At 42.4% G+C, this 23,039-nt stretch overlaps 1 protein-coding gene across 8 annotated transcripts in view; it reads left to right on the plus strand.

Annotated features, from left to right (window-relative positions):
• The window catches only part of ANKRD55 (ankyrin repeat domain 55), a 111,891-nt gene that overhangs the window by 69,276 nt on the left and 19,576 nt on the right, over nt 1–23,039 (plus strand). For 7 of the 8 annotated variants that reach the window (XM_060400414.1, XM_012096906.4, XM_060400415.1 and 4 more), the window contains 2 exons: nt 10,916–11,100; nt 20,999–21,166. In XM_060400414.1, the coding sequence (XP_060256397.1) occupies nt 10,916–11,100; nt 20,999–21,166 (353 nt within the window). The remainder of the gene's footprint in view (nt 1–10,915; nt 11,101–20,998; nt 21,167–23,039) is intronic. The other variant, XM_042233779.2, reaches the window with a different exon arrangement.

Consider the following 23,039-nt stretch of genomic DNA (forward strand, 5'->3'; position numbering starts at 1 on the left):
CAACCACAGGTTGCCATTAGGGAATCTGGGCCTAAAAGAGCCTGGGAGGGAAAGGTTACTAAGACACAGCAAAAGTTGTAACTGTAGGAGAGGGCCCAGGACAGAAACTGTTGCCCTGGATGGAATACTCAACCTGTGACCTAGCAGGGAGAGAACTGAACGATAAATGCCCCAGTCACTATTTCCTCCTACGTCCATCTCCTGTCAGTGCCACTCACTGGCCAACCCCAACTAGAAGCCAAAGTGCCGAGGAGCCCATTTAATGCAACTCATACATGCTGAGAGCAGGTTGAAAACAGGGAGTTGACCAGGAAGAACAAATGGAGATGAGGAAGTACACCCACCATCACTGCCTTAGGTCAAGCTTCCCCTCTCTCTCATGGGATCAGTTTCAGCATCTGTATTTCTACTTCAGCCCTCTCTTTCTCTACGCTATTCTCACATTGCCGCCAGGTGCTCTTTCTACAAATCACAAAGGAATGTACTCCCGTAACCGTTACTGCACCAAAACAATCATGGTCACACTTGGTTCTTGGCTCAAAAGGCTTCAGCAAGTGCTGTTTTTTGGTAAAGAGCAAACTCTTTGATTTGCACTGACTGCTGTGAACAATCACTCCCCACCCCACCCTACTCCCTGTTTCTCCTCTTCAATCTGTGTATACATTAATCCAGTCATACTAAATATTGATAATCCCCTCAATACATGAGAAAGATTCATCCAATCTTCCCCTTGGTCATCCTCTTCCCCTTTGGTGAAACATTTCTTTCTACTTGTTTTTCTTTAAATGGTATATGCTGCTAAGTCACTTCAGTCGTGTCTGACTCTGTGTGACCAGATAGACGGCAGCCCACCAGGCTCCCCCATCCCTGGGATTCTCCAGGCAAGAACACTGGAGTGGGTTGCCATTTCCTTCTCCAATACATGAAAGTGAAAAGTGAAAGGGAAGTCGCTCAGTCGTGTCTGACTCTTAGTGACCCTATGGACTGCAGCCCACCAGGCTCCTCCATCCATGGGATTTTCCAGGCAAGAGTACTGGAGTGGGGTGCCACTGCCTTCTCCATAAATGGTATATACTTAACAGTAATCTTATTGATTTATTTGGCTGCATCAGGTCCTAGTTGTGGTATGCAGAATCTTTCCTTATGGTGCTCTGGCTCAGCAGTTGAGGCTCAAAGGTTAATTTGCCCCGCCACATGTGGGATCTTAGTTCCTCGGTCAGGGATTAAACTTGAAACCCTGCATTAGGAGGCGGATTCTTAACCACTGGACCATCAAGGAAGTCCCAATACTTTTTTCTTCTGGCCTTCCCTGCCTCATCCCTTCTAACTGCAGACTTTATACTTGTTCCTCCTTATTTCTCAAGGCTCAACTAAGTTTACCCTCTTTGCTGAACTCCCTTTTAGAATTTTCCCCTCTGTCCAGCACGTCCTTCCTTCTATTGCTGGTGTTACTATCAGTGGCATACCTACATCTCCTCTTCTAGACCACATGCTTAAGTGTAACATACCTTACTCATCCAGCTGTCTCTCAAGACCCAAAACAGACCTTTGTGAATCTTTATGAATAGCAAAAAAGTTTTCACTGAATTCAGTTCAATAAGCTTATCCATCACAAGCCACTGGAATTGGAATTAGTGTTTTATTGGGTTCTTTCTGTGACATACCATTTTCAGCTTAAGCAAGACCTCCAGGAATGCATTGCCTTAGTATCAAGGAGCTTTTCCTAATGATATGTAATCTAGGATAGCTATGATGACAGGTCAGTGAGAGGGCCAAGTATCTACCGCCCCTCAAATCTCACCTCTAGCTCCTTCCTCCTGCTGCTGCTGCTGCTAAGTCGCTTCAGTCATGTCCGACTCTGTGCAACCCCATAGACGGCAGCCCACCAGCCTCCCCCATCCCTGGGATTCTCCAGGCAAGAACACTGGAGTGGGTTGCCATTTCCTTCTCCAATGCATGAAAGTGAAAAGTCAAAGTGAAGTCACTCAGTCGTGTCCGACTCTCAGCGACCCCACGGGCTGCAGCCCACCAGGCTCCTCCGTCCATGGGATTTTCCAGGCAAGAGCCCTTCCTCCTAACCCTAGCTAATGTGTTTATTTAGAAGCTTCCTCAGTAGTACTCTTCTTGCAGTGCATTTTTCAAGAGTGAGTAGAAAAAAAAGAACTGCCCTAATATAAAGCAACTATTTCATGTTTTTTCATTCGGTATGTGATTAAGGAAATTATACACACACCCTTGGAGCTCTTGAATGGAACCATGAAGCCACTAGTGTCTGAGACTGATTTGGTCCAGCATGAAATTCTCCTCCTTCCTGTGGTGGCCAAGATATGTGATCAACTGTCTGAACTGTGTCAAAACTCTATAAATATACTTTAAATATATTCAGAATGCCAAAGGATAATTATAAATGTCATAGGCCAGTGGATCCAGACCATAGATGAAAGAACCTTAGAGCTGGGAGGGACCACACAAAGTCATTTAATGCAACCCCTCTGTTCACAGGTGGAAAACTAGTGCACAGGGAGGTTACCATTGTCCAGGCTGACCCTGCACCCACAGGTGCCCAGACCACACAACTCCCAGTGCTTGATTAAAGGAAAACTAGAAAACCACATAAGCCCAGAATAATCAAAGAGAAAGTCAAATTTACTAAATCAACTCCCATTACCCTGGAAGCAAAGATGGAGTTATCTTAAAAGATAGCCTAAATTAAAGTGGCCTGCATGTGTCAGCTCCCCAGGGCTTGGCTGCAGAGAGGGAAGGAGATGGGTGGACGGCCAAAAAATAGGAACTCACCTAGGAGTAAACACAAGTAAAGAAAGAAGTGAAAAGATAGTGAAAGGTGGGAGATAGTGAGAAAAAGAGAAGAAAGCTAAGAAAAGAACGGGTATAATTCTAGTTTGGCTTTGCCCATAGTTTGTAAGGCTTGTTTTATTTATTTATTTATCCTCGGTTCAGCCAATATTTGTTACAAGTTACTCTTTATGAGGCTCCGTTTCAGCAGAAAGACAGTGTTTCTACACATGACCACAGTAAGGAAGGAGGTTTCGTGGGGGTGTTTTCCATATTAATCATTAGAACACCTGTGAAACGATGTAATTCAGCAGCTGAGGGTCACAGTGCCTCACTGCCCCTCACCCACCATTTCTATCTTACAGTAGCCCTCCAGGGGGGTCAGCCCCAAGTTTTGGGATACAGCAGACCCTGGTATCAGGCCAAGCAGAAAGCCTGGGTCCAAACAGGTTAATTATGAAAAGGGTCCTGACTGCAAGCTAGGATATTGGGCCCCTTTCTCTTCTAGTCAGGCTTCCCTGATAGCTCTGTTGGTGAAGAATCCACCTGCAATGCAGGAAACCCTGGTTCGATTCCTGGGTTGGGAAGATCTGCTGGAGAAGGGATAATACTGGATACCCACTCCAGTATTCTTGGGAGTCTCTTGTGGCTCAGCTGGTAAAGAATCTGCCTGCAATGTGGTAGACCTGGGTTTGAACCCTGGATTGGGAAGATCCCCTGGAGAAGGGAAAGTCTACTAACTTCAGTATTCTGACCTGGAGAATTCCATGGACTGTAGAGTCCATGGGGGTTGCAAAGAGTTGGACACGACTAAGCGACTTTCACTTCACTTCTCTTCTAGTCAGCCACAAACCCTCAACTCTCGTGTGTTCACAATCTACTAGTTCACAAGCTAGTAGGTCTTACCCTCCGACTCCATTCCAGTCTGACACATTTGGCTCCAGATGAACTTAAGGGCCAGTGTTCTTCTCACAGCACAAAACCACCTAGCCCTTTAAAAGGGCCACGTGACCTGAAACCCTTTCATCTCCTTTGAGCAGTCACTGTCATGTGACAAACAGACCCCTACTTCCAAGAGAAGGACAGAGATTGGAGTTCCCTTCCTGAAGAACCCACCATAGAACTAATTTCTCCAACACGTTAACAAATAAACAACTAATCCTAAATCTTGCACTAAGATTTCTTGGGAAGTCACCTGGAATAAAAAGGGTCTACAATAAGGATATTGAAATCTTGTCTTTTATCAGTCTCTGATAACAAAATTACTGTACCTTAATCTAACTTTCTTCTTGGCAAGGCTTCTTATGAATTCTTCTCCTTCATGAGGTGTAAAAAGAAAATGACTAGGACTCAGTGGTTCCCAGCAGTCTTTAGGTTACATGAAGACAATTTCATGGATTACCCACAGATAAAAACAACACAATAAAAGAAAAATAAATAAACCCACAATCTTATTTGGCCACCCAATGCAGAATTCTAGAGCTCCATAATAAGATCTATACAATATTCTTTCCCTGTTGAACAATATTCCCACCAAATGGAAACTCACTCTCCAATTTTCCTAGGGGCCCTTGTGGGCAACACCCATTTCTTCTCTCCTAGTGCTTCCTGGTGTCTGTGACCGAGGCTTCCCAGGCCTGGAGACTCCATCTGATGGATGTTCAGCTGAGTTTGCCAAGAAGACCACTGAGCCAGGGCCTCTATTCACAAACTAGGGACCTCTCTTTGTTGTTGTTGTTTAGTCGTTTAGTCGTGTCCAACTCTTTCGAAACCCCATGGACTATAACCTGCCAGGCTCCTCTGTTCATGAGATTTCCCAGGCAACAATGCTGGGGTGGGTTGCCATGCCCTTCTCCAGGGGATCTTCTCGACCCAGGGATCAAACCCGCGTCTCCTGCATCTCCTGTACTGCAGGCAGATTCTTTTCCCCTGAGCCACCAGGGAAGCCCTAGGGACCCCTCTAGGGCTCTCTCAAATTCTTGTGAGGGTGCACCATGGCAACCGTCCTAAGAGAGGCTTTTAAAGCACCAAATGTGGAAAGAAGGTCTCAGTTGGTAAGACACACTTTACTGCTACTGATGTTGCTGATACCAACAACAGTTTTCACTTTAATTCCTCCCATGTGAACATGCAGGATCAGATAAATAAACCATTCCTTTAACTGAAGACAAAATAGTGTAGCAGTGAAGTGCCAGGGCTCTGCAGTCAGTCCCAGCCTTGCCACCTATGGCTGTGACATTGGACAACGAATCTGCCTGTGATGCAGAAGACCTGGGTTCAATCCCTGGGTTGGGATTGAACAACAGTGACCTATTCCAGTACTCTAGCCTGGGAAACCCCATGGGCAGAGGAGCCTGGCAGGCTACAGTCCATGGGGTCGCAAAGAGTCAGACACAACCGAGCGACTCACTGGCAGACAGAATCCCTCTGTGCCTCCAATTTCTCCTCTACAATATGAGGATGATAAGAGTGCCTACCTTATGGTACTCACTTGTTTAGTCCTGACACCCACGGAGTTGTTGTCAGGATTAAACAAGTGAGAACAGGCCGTGCTGGGCACAGAACATTCACTTGGTAAACATCATTATCACCGTTACTCTTGGGAGGATATTATTATAAAAACAATGGGGATGTAAATGAGGGTTGGATTTGAAGACAAAGGAATTGTCTGAAAGATTCAGGACAAAGGCATTTTGGAGAAAAGGGGTAAGCGAGTGAAATTTCTCTTATCCAGAAAAGCCATGTAAGAGTCCAGCTCTCAAGGGAAATGCTGACAAGGGACTATCTGCTCAGGAAGTCAGAAGGGGCCCACTCAGACGTGCCAGACTGCAGCCCACCCCCACCCTGCATCTAAGCTGGTTGCTTCCAAAATGGCTCCTGCATGGGTCAGGCAAGGAGAGAGGAAGACAGTGTGTAAGATGTGGGTTCTGTTTTTTCCATCTGTGCTTGACGCTTCATCCCACACAGAAGGAGAACCCATGACAGGCTGTTTTGCTGTTTAAAACACTTTGGCGAGCCGAATTCCTTTGCTCTTCCAGGAAACTGTAAACAAAATCAATTCATTGAGTGGACCCTCTTTTTTGCTTCTATTTTACTTCTCTAGGGGCTAATGCTTCTTAAAAGGGGAGAGGAGCTTCTTGATTGTCTTAAATATACATACGTCAGACCTTTCAAAATAAGTTTAAGTAACATTAGGTGAAAGAATCTTAGAAAAGCTGATAAAGCAGGCGTGAAAGCTTAGATGTGTTCACTGCAGCAACGTTTTGATGACAAGCATGCCATGGAACTGAACTCATTGATCCAAATTATTTAAAAGTCATTGTGAGAAGAAGGACGGAGGGAGAAGAGGATGTAAGGGGGAGGGTGAGACGCAGGGAAGGCTAAAGGTGGCCGGCAGGGACTACGTTATGGATGTGTCCCCTGGCAGGGCTCTAGGGATAGACTCAGGAAGGATCCGGACGGCGAACCAGAGCCCTAGCCACCTGGAGGGCTTGCACTCACAGTGAGAATGCCCAGCCCAAGGGAGTGTGACGTGCGAGCCTGCTCAGTCACTTCAGTCCTGTTCCAGTCTGCAGCCCTAAGGACTGTAGCCCACCAGGCTCTTGTGTCCATGGGATTCTCCAGGCAACCCAGGAGTGAGCTGCCATGCCCTCCTCCAGGGACCGAGTGTGATACTAAATAGCAAATAAAAATCTCCATGACAGGTCAAAAGAGACACCACAGAAGAAAGGAACACGTCATTCCTCTGGCATGTGAGCAGAGGGCTCCACATTTTTCCTGGGCCCCACAGATTATGTAGCTGGCCATGGTATAGTATTTTAAACCCAGTCAGCACTCTTCCTGGGGCTCAAAGTTGAGAGTTTTGATGCCTTCAGCCTTTGGTCCTGCAAGAGCTTTCAGAACTGGTGTCAGCCACTGTCCCCAGTACAGGGGGGCAAACACTCCAGGGTTCACTGTGTAGTGGTTCTCTGAGAAGCCATGCTGAGTCATAGGATATCCGGAGAGATCTTGGTGCAAACAGGGAGAGGGGAGGGAAAGGAAGAGGAAAAGCCAAAATGAATGGGTTCTGTTCCACAGAATTGTGCAAACTGACTCAGAGGTTCTAAAACACAACCCGGGGTCAAATAATCAAGTGGGAAGAATGCCAAAAGAAATGTTACATACTTGGAAAATTTGTTGTGAGATGGCTGTTGAACAGCATTTGGAGTGTATTAGAATTGCAGCTTTTAAAAAGTTCAGTAATCCCTTTCAGCCCAGGGACCCTGAGTCTGGCATGTAACCTGGCTCCTGGCCCCCAGAACTACAGCCTATCTCTCCCATTTCTTTAAACTGCTCCTCATGCCTCCTAGGGACCTCCATTCTACCCATAAGACCTGCCGCCTAGAGATTCAGGGTCTCTGTGGATTCACTGAGAAAATGCAGATGAGTTATTTGGACTGTTTTATAATCTTTACCCAGATACCAGTAGAAAGCTGAAAGATAAGACTTTCCACAGTGTGAGACAGAATGACTTTATTTTATTGGCCTTTGAGGATTTATTGTTATCTTAAATTGCAAATGCTTATGTAGCAGCATGCTAAGCTGCTTCAGTCATGTCCAACTCTTTGCAATCCCATGGACTATGTGGCCTGCCAGGCTCCTTTGTCCATAAGATTCTAGAGGCAAGAATATTGGAGTAGGTTGCTGTGCCCAGGATCTTCCCAACCCAGGGATTGAATCCTAGTCTCCTGCATCTCCTGAACTGGCAAGCAGTTTCTTCACCACTAGAGCCACCTGGGAAGCGCTTACGTAGTGCTTTTTTTGTATTTTTCAGTCCAGTGAAAAATAACATGCACAATATTTACTTACTCGCTTATTCAAGCTAAAGAGATATAGGACACTCTCAAGGAAGAGCTGGTGACTTTTAAGGCTGGGACAGGTTGCTAAAAAGAATGTACAGCAATCTCATTCCAAAGATAAGATAAAAACTTATAGATCTACACAGAAAGAGGGATCCGATTTAAATGGTTTCCTGAAGCTCTTTCCTTTTCATACTTGTTTTACTTCTTTATTGATTAGCTACTAAATTATGACCCCGTTCAGTTCAGTTCAGTTCAGTCCCTCAGTCGGATCCGACTCTTTGTGACCCCATGAATCGCAGTTCGCCAGGCCTCCCTGTCCATCACCAACTCCCGGAGTTCAAACAGATTCATGTCCATTGAGTCAGTGATGCCATCCAGCCATCTCATCCTCTGTCATCCCCTTCTCCTCCTGCCCCCATCCCTCCCAGCATCAGAGTCTTTTCCAATGAGTCAACTCTTCGCATGAGGTGGCCAAAGTACTGGAGTTTCAGCTTTAGCATCATTCCTTCCAAAGAAATCCCAGGGCTGATCTCCTTTAGAATGGACTGGTTGGATCTCCTTGCAGTCCAAGGGACTCTCAAGAGTCTTCTCCAACATCACAGTTCAAATGCATCAATTCTTCGGCCCTCAGCCTTCTTCACAGTCCAACTCTCACATCCAACCATGACCACTGGAAAAACAATAGCCTTGACTAGACAGACCTTAGTCGGCAAAGTAATGTCTCTGCTTTTGAATATGCTATCTAGGTTGATCATAACTTTTCTTCCAAGGAGTAAGCATCTTTTAATTTCATGGCTGCAGTCACCATCTGCAGTGATTTTGGAGCCCAAAAAATAAAGTCTGACCCTGTTTCCACTGTTTCCCCATCAAGTGACCAGATGCCATGATCTTCGTTTTCTGAATGTTGAGCTTTAAGCCAACTTTTTCACTCTCCTCTTTCACTTTCATCAAGAGGCTTTTTAGTTCCTCTTCACTTTCTGCCATAAGGGTGGTGTCATCTGCATATCTGAGGTGATTGATATTTCTCCCGGCAGTCTTGATTCCAGCTTGTGTTTCTTCCAGTCCAGCATTTCTCATGATGTACTCTGCATAGAAGTTAAATAAGCAGGGTGACAATATACAGCCTTGACATACTCCTTTTCCTATTTGGAACCAGTCTGTTGTTCCATGTCTAGTTCTAACTGTTGCTTCCTGACCTGCATACAGGTTTCTCAAGAGGCAGGTCAGGTGGTCTGGTATTCCCATCTCTTTCAGAATTTTCCACAGTTGATTGTGATCCACACAGTCAAAGGCTTTGGCATAGTCAATAAAGCAGAAATAGGTGTTTTTCTGGAACTCTCTTGCTTTTTCCATGATCCAGCAGATGTTGGCAATTTGATCTCTGGTTCCTCTGCTTTTTCTAAAACCAGCTTGAACATCAGGAAGTTCACGGTTCATGTATTGCTGAAGCCTATCTTGGAGAATTTTGAGCATTACTTTACTAGCATGTGAGATGAGTGCAATGGTGCGGTAGTTTGAGCACTCTTTGGCATTGCCTTTCTTTGGGATTGGAATGAAAACTGACCTTTTCCAGTCCTGTGGCCACTGCTGAGTTTTCCAAATTTGCTGGCATATTGAGTGCAGCACTTTCACAGCATCATGTTTCAGGATTTGAAATAGCTCCACTGGAATTCCATCATCTCCACTAGCTTTGTTCATAGTGATGCTTTCTAAGGCCCACCTGACTTCACATTCCAGGATGTTATGCCCCACTTCTGTTCAAAAAGGACTTTTGACAACTAAATTACATGCAACTTCTAGCAATTTGACTATTACCAGATCATTTTGGTCATCATTATGCCACTAATCAGTATTCATCATTGTCATTTTGTTAACTGCCAGCTTCTCAGGGGTCAACCTCTACAGTGAGCAGGAAACAAGATACATATATTTAATGAAGAAGTTATCTAGGTGGCCCACCCATCATGCTAGATCTGATGTCAGTCAATTACACACATATTTATTTATTTATTTATTTTAATATAAATTTATTTATTTTAATTGGAGGTTAATTACTTTATAATATTGTATTGGTTTTGCCATACATCAACATGTATCCGCCACGATCTACACGTGTTCCCCATCCTGAACCCCTCTCCCACCTCCCTCCCCATCCCATCCCTCTGGGTCATCCCAGTGCACCAGCCCTGAGCATCCTGTATCCTGCATCGAGCCTGGACTGGCGATTCATTTCACATATGATAATATACATGTTTCAATGCCATTCTCCCAAATCATCCCACCCTCACCCTTTCCCACAGAGTCCAAAAGACTGTTCTATACATTTGCGTCTCTTTTGCTGTCTTGCATACAGGGTTATTGTTATCATCTTTCTAAATTCCATATATATATGTTAGTATACTATATTGGTGTTTTTCTTTCTAGCTTACTTCACTCTGTATAATTGGCTCCAGTTTTATCCACCTCATTAGAACTGATTCAAATGTATTCTTTTTAATGGCTGAGTAATACTCCATTGTGTATATGTACCACAGCTTTCTTATCCATTCATCTGCTGATGGACATCTAGGTTGCTTCCATGTCCTGGCTATTATAAACAGTGCTGCGATGAACATTGGGGTAAACGTGTCTCTTTCAATTCTGGTTTCCTTGGTGTGTATGCCCAGCAGTGGGATTGCTGGGTCTTTTGGCAGTTCTATTTCCAGTTTTTTAAGGAATCTCCACACTGTTCTCCAAAGTGGCTGTATTAGTTTGCATTCCTACCAACAGTGTAGGAGGGTTCGCTTTTCTCCACACCCTCTCCAGCATTTATTGCTTGTAGACTTTCCTCCCTGGATTTCCCAGGTGATCAATGGTAAAGAATCTGCCTGCCAGTGCAGGAGACTCAGGAGACACTGGTTCGATCCCTGAGTGGGGAAGACCCCTGGAGGACGAAATGGCAACCTACTTGAGTATTCTTGCCTGGAGAATCCCATGGACAGAGAAGCCTGGTGGGCTACAGTCCATAGGATCCAAAGAGTCAGACCCGACTAAGCACTCACATGCCTTAAGTCCTCCTTAGTTCACTAATTATGGAAGACAATTTAGCTCTTACGGGAGACAAAAATCCCTGCTGGGACTTGAGACAAGTGGAAATTTGTTGGTGGATTTGATAAAAGGCATTTTATTTTTGTGTGTGTTAATTTTGAATTTTTTTTTGCTTTGAATTTTTATTTTAATTTGCATAGACAGGGAAGAGCACTGGATTATACATAATGAGCTTTTTTTGACTGTTTTTCCAGAGTGGAAATAGAATGCTGTGTTCCATCATTCTGAGCCATCACCAGGGTCCGTCCATAATCAACTACGATGATGAGAGTGGCAAGACATGCGTGCACATCGCCGCAGCAGCGGGTTTCTGCGACATCATCAGTGAGCTGGCGAGAGTCCCTGAGTGCAACCTGCAGGCTCTGGATGTGGACGACAGGTATCTGTGGCCACTCTGTCACCTTTTCCAAGTTTTAATCTCAAAACAAAGAAGATGTTTAAGGAGTTATCTTATATGACTGTATCCTTACTGCCAGTAATATTAATATTTATACCTGGGATTGTGACAATAAAAACTGCCCTATATTAGTCAGGACAGGAAAAACCATTGTTATGAAGAGAAACGCTGTGACTGTATTGTCAAACTTTCCACTTTTTGCGAACTGTTCTCAGAAGGCTTTCTGTATATCAGCTTCCTGCTATATGCACTTTTTGTTCTTAACAGTAAGTCTTATTTTTTTCCTTCATTCCTGGACTATGTCATAAAATCAACAAGCTCTTGTTATCCAGAGAAGAGCACAATAGAGGCTTTGTGTTCAGAACTAGACATGACCTTATCAGGGTTCTGTTTTGGTTTTCTTTAGTCATTAAAGATGTATTTACATAGAAAAGGAAGCTGAGTCGAGAAAGGTGAAGAGACTTGCCTAAGAGGTAATTAGCAACTAAGTGAAAACTTGTTATTCAATCTGAGTCCAACTCTTTGCGACCCCATGGACTTCAGCATGCCAGGCTTCTCTGTCCTTCACTATTTCCCACAGCTTTCTCAAATTCATATCCATTGTGTTGGTGATGCCATTCAGCCATCTCATCCTCTGTTGTCCTCTTCTCTTCCTGCCCTCAATTTTTCCCAGCATCATGGTCTTTTCCACTGAGTCGGCTCTTCTCATCTGGTGGCCAGTGTTAGAGCTTCAGCCTCAGCATCAGTCCTTCCACTGAGTATTCAGGATTAATTTCCTTTAGGATTATCTGGTTTGATCTCCTTTCTGTCCAAGGGACTCTCAAGAGTCTTTTCCAGCACCACAGTTGGAAAGCATCAATTCTTTGGCGCTCAGACTTCTTGATGGTCCAACTCTCACATCTATACATGACTACGGGAAAAACCACAGCTTTGACTAGACAGACCTTTGTCGGCAAAATGATGTCTTTGCTTTTTAATATGCTGACAGAAGTGAGAACTACAATCCCATGGCCTCCAAAATGAAAACCCAAATCACAGAAAACTAACCAAAATGATCACATGGATCACAGCCTTGTGTAACTCAAAGGAAACTTGTACCCTTGTCTTTTAAATGTAGAGTTTTTCACCTACTGGCCCTTCATCCATAATCAACTATTAGAATTTTTCAGTTACAATCCTTATCTAACCTTTGCTTCAGTTAGGCATAGACTCAATGAAAATATAAGAATAATATAAAAACAAATAAGACTGTTGAAAACAAGTATAAGGCTTGTACATTATATATAGCTTTTTTTTAACCTTTTTCTATTGAAGTGCAAATTTAGCCACCTACTTCCATGATTTTAGATTCCCCAAGAAGCACTTCCTACTACTTCCTGATACCTGAAACCCTTATAACACAGGAGAAAGAAATCTTGGGTTCCATGTAAGTCTCAGAAGCTGGAGACAGTTAACAGGATGACTTTAATTAAAATTAATATGTAAATCATTGAAAGTAGACCTTTTCTGAAGAGTAGATATTGAACTTGAGCAGGTACAAAAGTAGAAGGATTTTGTTACATGAAGAGGAAAGGTGAATGATCCAAAAAGAGAAGAAAAGAACTCCTGTAGGGGGACTTCCCTGGTGGTCCAGTGGTTCAGCTCAGTTCAGTCTCACAGTCGTGTCCAACTCTTTGCGACCCCATGAATTGCAGCACACCAGGCCTCCCTGTCCATCACCAACTGCCAGAGTTCACTCAGACTCACGTCCATCGAGTCAGGGATGCCATCCAGCCATCTCATCCTCTGTCGTCCCCTTCTCCTCCTGCCCCCAATCCCTCCCAGCATCAGAGTCTTTTCCAATGAGTCAACTCTTCGCATGAGGTGGCCAAAGTACTGGAGTTTCAGCTTTAGCATCATTCCTTCCAAAGAAATCCCAGGGCTGATTGGTCCAGTGGTTAGGATGCTTTGTTTCCAATGCAGGGGGTGGGGGGTTGAACTTTGGTCAAGGAATACATGCCATGTGGCCAAATAATTAAAAGTAGAAATATATATACATTTTTAAGGAACACATTTAGGAAAAGAGGGCTAGAAAAAAGTTTGCATACTTAAAAATACTTCTAGAAGCAGCTCTAATACAGTATTTCCCACTTGAATTATCACATGCTTCAGTTCAGTTCAGTTTAGTCGCTCAGTTGTGTCCGACTCTTTGTGACCTCATGGACCACAGCGTGGCAAGCCTCCCTGTCCATTGCCAACTCCCAGAGTTTACTCAAACTCATGTCCATTGAGTCGGTGATGCCATCCAACCATCTCATCCCCTGTCACCCCTTCTCCACTTGCCCTCAATCTTTCCCAGCATCAGGGTCTTTTCAAATGAGTCAGCTGTTTGAATCAGGTGGCCAAAGTATTGGAGTTTGAGCTTCAACATCAGTCCTTCCAATGAACACCCAGGACTGATCTCCTTTAGGATGGACTGGTTGGATCTCCTTTCAGTCCAAGGGACTCTCAAGAGTCTTCTCCAACACCACAGTTCAAAAGCAGCAATTCTTCAGCGCTCAGCTTTCTTCACAGTCCAACTCTCACATCCATACATGACCACTGGGAAAACAATAGCCTTGACTAGATGGACCTTAGTCAGCAAAGTAATGTCTCTGCTTTTCAACATGCTATCTAGGTTGGTCATAACTTTTCTTCCAAGGAGTAAGCATCTTTTAATTTCATGGCTGCAGTCACCATCTGCAGTGATTTTGGAGCCCAAAAAATAAAGTCTGACCCTGTTTCCACTGTTTCCCATCTATTTCCCATGAAGTGATGGGACCAGATGCCATGATCTTCGTTTTCTGAATGTTGAGCTTTAAGCCAACTTTTTCACTCTCCTCTTTCACTTTCATCAAGAGGCTTTTTAGTTCCTCTTCACTTTCTGCCATAAGGGTGGTGTCATCTGCATATCTGAGGTTATTGATATTTCTCCAAGCAATCTTGATTCCAGCTTGTGCTTCTTCCAGCCCAGCGTTTCTCATGATGTACTCTGCATATAAGTTAAATAAGCAGGGTGACAATATACAGCCTTGACATACTCCTTTTCCTATTTGGAACCAGTCTGTTGTTCCATGTCCAGTTCTAACTGTTGCTTCCTGACCTGCATACAGATTTCTCAAGAGGCAGGTCAGGTGGTCTGGTATTCCCATCTCTTTCAGAATTTTCCACAGTTTTTTGTGATCCACACAGTCAAAGGCTTTGGCATAGTCAATAAAGCAGAAATAGATGTTTTTCTGGAACGCTCTTGCTTTTTCATGATCCAGCAGATGTTGTCAAGTGGATCTCTGGGTCCTCTGCCTTTTCTAAAACCAGCTTGAACATCAGGGAGTTCACAGTTCATGTATTGCTGAAGCCTGGCTTGGAGAATTTTGAGCATTGTTTTACTAGCATGTGAGATGAATCCAATTGTGCAGTAGTTTGAGCATTCTTTGGCATTGCCTTTCTTTGGGATTGGAATGAAAACTGACCTTTTCCAGTCCTGTGGCCACTGCTGAGTTTTCCACATTTGCTGGCATATTGAGTGCAGCACTTTCACAGCATCATGTTTCAGGATTTGAAATAGCTCCACTGGAATGCCATCACCTCCACTAACGTTGTTTGTAGTAATGCTTCCTAGGCCCACTTGACTTCACATTCCAGGATGTCTGGCTCTAGGTGAGTGATCACACCATCATGATTATCTGGGTCATGAAGATCTGTTTTGTACAGTTCTTCTGTGTATTCTTGCCACCTGTTCTTAATATCTTCTGCTTCTGTTGGGTCCATACCATTTCTGTCCTTTATCGAGCCCATCTTTGCATGAAATGTTCCCTTGGTATCTCTAATTTTCTTGAAGAGATCTCATCTTTCCCATTCTGTTGTTTTCCTCTATTTCTTTGCATTGATCCCTGAAGAAGGCTTTCTTGTCTCTTCTTGCTATTCTTTGGAACTCTGCATTCAGATGCTTATATATTTCCTTTTCTCCTTTGCTTTTCCTTTCTCTTCTTTTCACAGATATTTGTAAGGCCTCCCCAGACAGCCATTTTTCTTTTTTGCATTTCTTTTCCATGGGAGTGGTCTTGATCCCTATCTCCTGTACAGACCTAAAATATGCTGTTTAGGTTGGTCATAACTTTCCTTCCAAGGAGTAAGCATCTTTTAATTTCATGGCTGCAGTCACCATCTGCAGTCATTTTGGAGCCCCCCAAAAATAAAGTCAGCCATTGTTTCCTCTGTTTCCCTATCAATTTGCCCTGAAGTGATGGGACCAGATGGCGTGATCTTAGTTTTCTGAATGTTGAGTTTTAAGCCAACTTTTTCACTCTCCTCTTTCACTTTCATCGAGAGGCTCTTTAGTTCTTCTTCACTTTCTGCCATAAGGGTGGTGTCATCTGCTTATCTGTGGTTATTGATATTTCTCCCATGCTTAGGAGAGAAAATTTAGTTCCCTAGTCTCAGGGAAGAAAGTATATCCAAAGGGAGTAAGAAAGTGCAAAAGAGTGGGCCCGACAAGGGTTCAAAGTGAAGTAAAATCTCAAGAAGGGGCTAGTTTCTGCTCCAGAGCTCAGCTCATCCTGCTCTTCATTTTGTCTCAGTTTCTGCATGCTGCATTGTATAGCTCTACCTTCACATTGACACGTAAGCTTGTGTTAGTATTTTAGTTAAGCTTATGTTTAGTATTTGTGTTAGTAGAGAATTTTTTAAATTTTTCATAGGTTTAAGTATTGAAGCACTTGCAACAATTGTGGCTTCACTTCCCTTCTTTTTTTATCCAGATAGAAAGTTTTTGAGAAAAGGGAAGAAAAATAAGGCAATGATTTTTAAAAATAAAAAAAGAGGATGAGGGAAAATATGAGGGAACTTGTCCTCCTAGATTAGTAAAACACATCATAAATCTATGACATTTTAAAACATTTTGGTGCTAGCCTAAGATTGATGGTACAGAACACACAACTCATAAATAGCTTGTATAGCTTAAAGGGCCCAAATTTCATCAGTCTATGAAGTCATGCTCTCCTTTAGCACCCAAGTCATTTATCTTCAGGAAGGAGAGTCTTTAATCAAACTCTCCTCCTTACATACTTCTGGGAATTATCTAGGGAATGTTTTCATGTGCAATAAGTGGTTCCTTGGCTTCTGACACCTTACCAACACTGCACTCTTATACCTATCATCTCCTGTCATTCAGAGACTGCCTTATCAGCCCACTGCTTGTCTCTGATGAATTTCTTCTGAATCATGGGCCCTGGTTCTCCAGCTCCTCACTGTGATAACTGAGTCCAATCTGCTATGTTTGAAGACTCTCCTGAAGCTTAGAGATAAGAAAGGGACTACAGCTTACATAACTTGAAACTGGATACTACATATTGCCCACAAAGGCTCTATGTGTATTAGTTAGAAGTTATCTATGCTTCTCTTGTTTCTGCAAAATAATTTTTTCCCTGTGTCCTTCTGGACCTCTTCTTCCATGCTGATGTTCAGAATGATCTCAGGGTGCCTCAGCCTGCCTCACTTGAAGCAGGGCTTCAATTCCTGGCTAGAGATTGAGGTCGGGTTGCAGCAGTGAGAGAGCTGAATCCTAGCCACTAGACCAAAGATCAGGGACAAGACTCTGGCCCTTCAACATTCAGAAAAATAATTCCCACAAAGACAGAAAGTAGTGAAATAGGTAAAGTATTTATTAGGAGGAAAAAGAGTAGAGTATATGTGGATAGACACACAGGCAGACTCAGAGGAAGAATTGCACCCTCATGGCAGTTTAAGTTACTTATATGGGGCATTTCCTCCAGGTTTCCTTGGCCAATCATTTTAATTTGCTTGGTTCAGAGTTCATATCTGTTATATCTCAGGATTCTCCCATGTGCGCACACACATCTCTTAGCCAAGATGAAAGAGGTCTATGGGTGGGTGGCATCAGCATCACTCCCGTTTTGACCTCCAAGAAGCCTTTCTTTGTATGTGCAGTTAGGAGGTCTCCTGACTTCAAAAAATGAGAAATATGTGGGCTCTTATCTTCTGTGTGGGCAGGGCCCAGCCTCCTCTCTCGGTTGTCCTGCTATTGATAGTTTGTAGTTTCTGTCCACAGGGAATGAATCTCTAAACTTTACCCTGGGGACCATCTACCTCCTGCCTCAAGAGATATTAATATAATCACTCTTCAATTCAGTTCAGTCGCTCAGTCGTGTCCGTTTGCAACCCCATGGACTGCAGCAGGCCAGCCTTCCCTATCCATCACCAACTCCCAGAGCTTGCTCAAACTCATGTCCATAGACTCAATGATACCATCCAACCATCTCATCCTCTATCATCCCCTTCTCCTCCTGCCTTCAATCTTTCCCAGCAATAGGGTCTTTTCCAATGAATCAGTTCTTCTCATCAGGTAGCCAGAGTATTGGAGTTTCAGCTTCAGCATTAGTCCTTCCAATGGATATTCAGGACTGATTTCCTTTAGGATGGACTGGTTGGATTTCCTTGCAGTCCAAGGGACTCTCAAGAGTCTTCTGCAACACCACAGTTCAAAAGCACCAATTCTTTGGTGCTCAGCTTTCTTCATAGTCCAGCTCTCACATTCATACATGACTACTGGAAAAACCACAACTTTGACTAGACGGACCTTTGTTGGCAAAGTAATGTCTCTGCTTTTTAATATGCTGTCTAGGTTGGTGATAGCTTTTCTTCCAAGGAGAAAGCATCTTTTAATTTCATGACTGCAGTCACCATCTGCAGTGATTTTGGAGCCCCCCCAAATAAAGTCTTTCACTGTTTATATTGTTTCCCCATCTATTTGCCATGAAGTTATGGGACCATTAGTACCATCACTCAGCAATTGTCATAAAGAAGTATTTTACAATGTGCCAAAGAGAATTGTCACGTGTTGATAAACCTGACTGCATTGATGTTCAACCCTCCATCTACTGAATTTATTGGCAATATATTCTCTAATCAGGAGGGTATAATATGGCTGGTGCCTTATCTTGTCTCATAATAAATATTGTCTGGAGACCTCTCAAATAGAATAGAATGAATCATATCTTGTACAAGCTCAAATAGGCAGTGCAATTGATGACTATGTTGAAGAAATATATGGTCCTATATTAAGTGTCCTCAAATTGCTGTCCATATCATGACATGAGGAGGATGCTTGATTGACACAGGACACAATCTACCCATGGGGACTCTGGTCATACTGTGGACACGGCTACTCTCCCAATACTAAGTCCTGAGCCCCTTCACAGATAGACCCAACTGAGTCCTTCTCTGTCTGGCCCCTAGACTGCCTCCATGTCTGAGAGACCTCTTGGCTCTCCAGGGGTGGTCATCTGCCTGGGGTGAAGCCCCAGAATGAAACCAAGGAGAGGCCTCCCATGCCTTCCTTTCCCGCCCCAGGATTGATCCTCTCCCAGACTGACTGACAGGAAGAATAGCCCTTCTCTTCATGGGAAACCCCATTCACAGAAATGTATCTGTCACCATTCCCTTCTTTAGCCCCCCAGGGTCCCACTGTCCAGACACACCACACAGACATCCCCAACCACCTGCTTCCCAGCATCTCTGCCAAAGAAGCAAGGTTCAGGTCCCCTTTGTTCTTGAGTCCAAATGTCCTTTATGCTCTTATTACCTTCTTGTCCCATTTGCCTTGATAGTTCTTTCTACAGCTGGGGAACTGTTTTGCTCCACATCTGCTCTCAGTTCTGGGCTTGGCTTTTGGAAACAGAAAGACACTGACTATTTCTCTTATCTACCCTGCTATATCCCTCCCTTAAAGTTGAGCATAAAGTCAACCATATCTTTGTATGGAGGAAAGGGGATGGGTAGAAAAGTATGTGTACAGTTCAGGATCTTAAAATTTGATCACACTGCATTAATAAATGGTATTGAGAAAAGCTGGCTATGTAACTGGAAAAATGGTCAGATTGGTTGCACATCTCACCATACATATCAGAATACACATTCAGATACACATGCAGTTTTGTTTAAATACAAATAAATCTAGAATAAAATATTGGTTTCCTATTTATTTACATTAGTAAACTACTTTTTTGGGATGTATAGTTCTATGAATTTTAACACATTCGTGCAACCACCACAAGGCAGATCCAAAACAATGCCATCAATTCCAACACCAGCTCAGGTTGTCCTTTTATAGTCAAGGCTTCCCCCATCTCCAAGCTCTGGCAGCCATGGATTAGTTCTCTCTCTTGGGTTTTGCCTTTTCCAGAGTGTCACGCAAATGGAAATATACAATATGTAATCTTTTGAGATTGCTTTATTTCACCTGGTAGAATGCACTTGAGATTCATCTATGTTCCATATACCAGTAGGCTATTCTTTTTTCTGCTGAGTAGTATTCCATTTTGTGGATAAATTATAGTTTGTCCATCCACCCATTGAAGAACATTGGGTTGTTTATACTTCTGGATGATTACAGACAGTACAGCTATAAACATTTGTGTATAAGTTTTTGTGTAAACATAAGTTTTCATTTCTCTAGTTATAGATATAGACATGAGATTGCTTGGCCATATGGTAAGTATGCTTAACTTTCGAAGGAACTGACAAACTATTTTCTGGTGTGGCTGCTTCTAAAAAATGTATAAAAGTTCAAGTTGCCCTGAATCTTCATCCATCCATGTATTGCCAGCTTGTTTGTTTTTTTTAACTGTTTTTTTTCATTGAAGTATAGTTGATTTACAATGTTGCGTCCATCTCTGCTATACAGCAAAGTGACTCAGTTATACACATATATAAATCCTTTTTTAAAAAAATTTAGCCATTTAAATCAGTATGTAGTGATATCTCATGTAGTTTTAATTTGCATTTCTCTGAATGAAAAATGTTACTGAGCATCTTTTCGTGTGCTTGTTTACCAATTTATACACTTTCTTTGATAAAGTGTTCAATCTTTTGCTAGTTTTTAAAATCGATTTGTATATATATTTTTTATTATTCAGTTTTTAAATACTTTACATACTCTCTTTGTTGGATGTGTAATTTGCAAATATTTTCTCCCAGTCTCTGGCTTTTTTTTTTTTTTTTTTTTTAAGAAAATGATGGTTTTGCCACTTATCAAAGGTTTAAACACTGGTGAGTATGTATCTACCTTCTGGCTAATGAAGAACTTTCTAAAACATAAAATCATGAAACAAATAAAAAATGAAGAGGTAAATAAATGTGGTCATTTCTTAAAATTTTTATGGAAAACCACTAAAAAAAATTAAAAGCTAAGTAACAAATTAGAGGAAATGTTTTCATAAACCTAACTAGAAAAAACCCAATATCTTAAATATTTTAAAAGCTTATATGAGTTAGTAAGAAAAGCTAACAACCTCATAGAAAAATGGACATAAGGCATTAAGGGTCATTTCAATGAAGAAACTAAAATGTCAAATAAACATGTATTTCAAAGGTTCTTCCTCATGTTATTTAAAGAAATGCAGATTCAACAACACTGAAGTACTAATTTTGCCTACCGAGTTGGCAAAGATCTTTAAAGATGTTGATAACACTTCATATTAGGAAGGAGTAGGGACACAGCTGGTAGTAGGAAAAAACTGAGTCAGTTTTCTTGGAAGGCAATCCGGGCACTATGTATAAAGAGCCTTCAAATTGTTCATACCCTTTGACCCACTACTTCCTTTTTGAGGAAATTCACAGAAAGACCAAAGAAGGGGAAAGGCCACAGAGTATCAGAATTAGAGGAGAGGCCTCTACACACATACACCATCACCCTGAAACCCCATTTAGTGCAACCATTTCCACACTGTAAGTAGCAACAAGTCTGTCCTGCTAGGACCCACCTTTGAGCGGGAGCTGTTGTCAGCTGGGTAGCCTGTATCATTCATGTGCTCAGACACTTGTGCTGTCCCCCGCGGCCCCCCAGGACACCTCTGCACTGGGCTGCAGCTGCAGGGAAAGCAGATTGTGTGCAGTCACTGCTGGAGCTGGGAATGGACAGCAACCTGCGAGACATCAATGAGAGCACGCCCCTGGCCTATGCCCTGTACTGCGGCCACACCGACTGTGTCAAGCTCCTCTCCCAAGAGAGCAGGTGAGCGCACCAGGAGGCACTCATTTTTTTCTTCGTCTCAAAGATTTATAAAATTGGATGCAACTGTCTAAACTGCCAAAACCAGCACAAAACGATCTATAACTTAATAACTGTGTTTGCCATTGCCAACTACAAATTGGTACTTGCCATCTACCTCTACAAGGATTAAACCATGCGCTGCTGCAGCTGCTGACTTTCAACAGCCCCACCGCTGAAAGGAGCTCAAGGTGGAGAGCAGAAATGAAGCTCTCTGTGCTCTGGAATAACTGGCAGAACAGGTCTCTAGATAGTTAGATGTTTTCAGGAACCAATGTTATGAGCTCAATTCTTGCATCTCCTCATATCTAGACAAGCACAAAAATCTTTCATGGTGACGACTGTTCCTCATGACTAGCAATAAGCTCCTGCATAAACAATGTGCTTGATGGCATGTACTTCCCCTTCACCAAAACCTTCCCAGCCACCTCTGCTCACCACTCTGAGCAGTTTCTCAAAGTGAACAGAAATGCTGTCTCTTGGGCTATACTCCTCATTTTCCCCCAACAATTCTCATGTTGTGCATTTTTTTTCAATTGACACCATTACCTAACAATGATATGTCCTTGAATCTGTGGAGCAAAATGGTAGTAGTAAGCCTGAATGTATCAGCCTAACATTTACTGAACTCTAATCTCTTCTTTCTGTTTTCTCTCTTTCCACATCCATTTAGGCAATATACTAATTGCTCTTTTGCCTAAGTCAGCATTTCTCCAAATCTTTGTTCTCAGCACCCATTTATACTCAAAAATTATGGAGGATCCAAAAGAGCTTTTGTTTATGTGAGTTACACCTATCAATATTTATGGCATGAAACTAAAACTGAGACACTTTTGATAAAATATTTACTTAGTAACTTAAAGTGATAGTAACCCATTACACGTTAAGATTAATACCATATTTTTAGTTAAAAATAAACTATTCTTCAAAACCAACCAGAAAAAGTGTAATGAAAAGAGCAGCTTTATTCTTCTTTACTCTTCAAGTCTCCTTGATAGCTTTATAGAAGCTTAACAGAATACAGCAGGATTCCCACATCTGCTCTGCATTCAATCCATTGCAACGTGACTGTTTTGACTGAAGTGTATGAAAATAATCTGGCCTCACATAGACACAGAGGTAAAAAAAAGGGAGGTGTATTTTAATAGACTTTTCAGATAACTATGGATAATTTTCCTCTGATGCTACACCAAAACTTGACAAGTAGTATTAGGTTGGTACAAAAGTAATTGCAGTTTTACACTATTGAACTTTGCCATTTGATATTGGGATACATTCTTAAATAAATGTGGTTATGTTATACAACATTTTAAGGTTCATTTCTCACTTTATGTCTTTTTTCTAATGACTTATTATTTGCTGTTTCTTTTATATCGATTTTGACTATAGAAATGTTGTTAGGCAAAAAGCAAATTCGAATGATTTTTTTTATTCGAGTTTAAAATGGGTTACAAAGAAGGAGAAACAACTTGCAACATCAACAGCACATTTGGGCTAGGAGCAGCTAATGAATGTATAGTGCAGTGGTGGTTCAAGAAGTTTTGCAGAGGAGATGAGAGCCTTGAAGACAAGGAACACAGTGGTCGACCATCAGAAGTTGACAATGAGCCACTGAGAGCCATCATCAAAACTGATCCTCTTACAACTACATGAGAAGCTTCCAAAGCCTTCAGTATTGACCATTCTACGGCTATTTGGCATTTGAAGCAAATTGGAAAGGTGAAAAAGCTCAATAAGTGGATGCCTCATGAGCTGACCAGAAATTAAAAAAAAAAAATTTGTCATCTTGAAACATCATCTTCTCTTATTATATGCAACAAGAAACCATTTCTTGATC

This window comes from Ovis aries, chromosome 16 (genome assembly GCF_016772045.2).
Source record: "Ovis aries strain OAR_USU_Benz2616 breed Rambouillet chromosome 16, ARS-UI_Ramb_v3.0, whole genome shotgun sequence".
In the NCBI taxonomy this organism is placed as follows: Eukaryota; Metazoa; Chordata; class Mammalia; order Artiodactyla; family Bovidae; genus Ovis; species Ovis aries.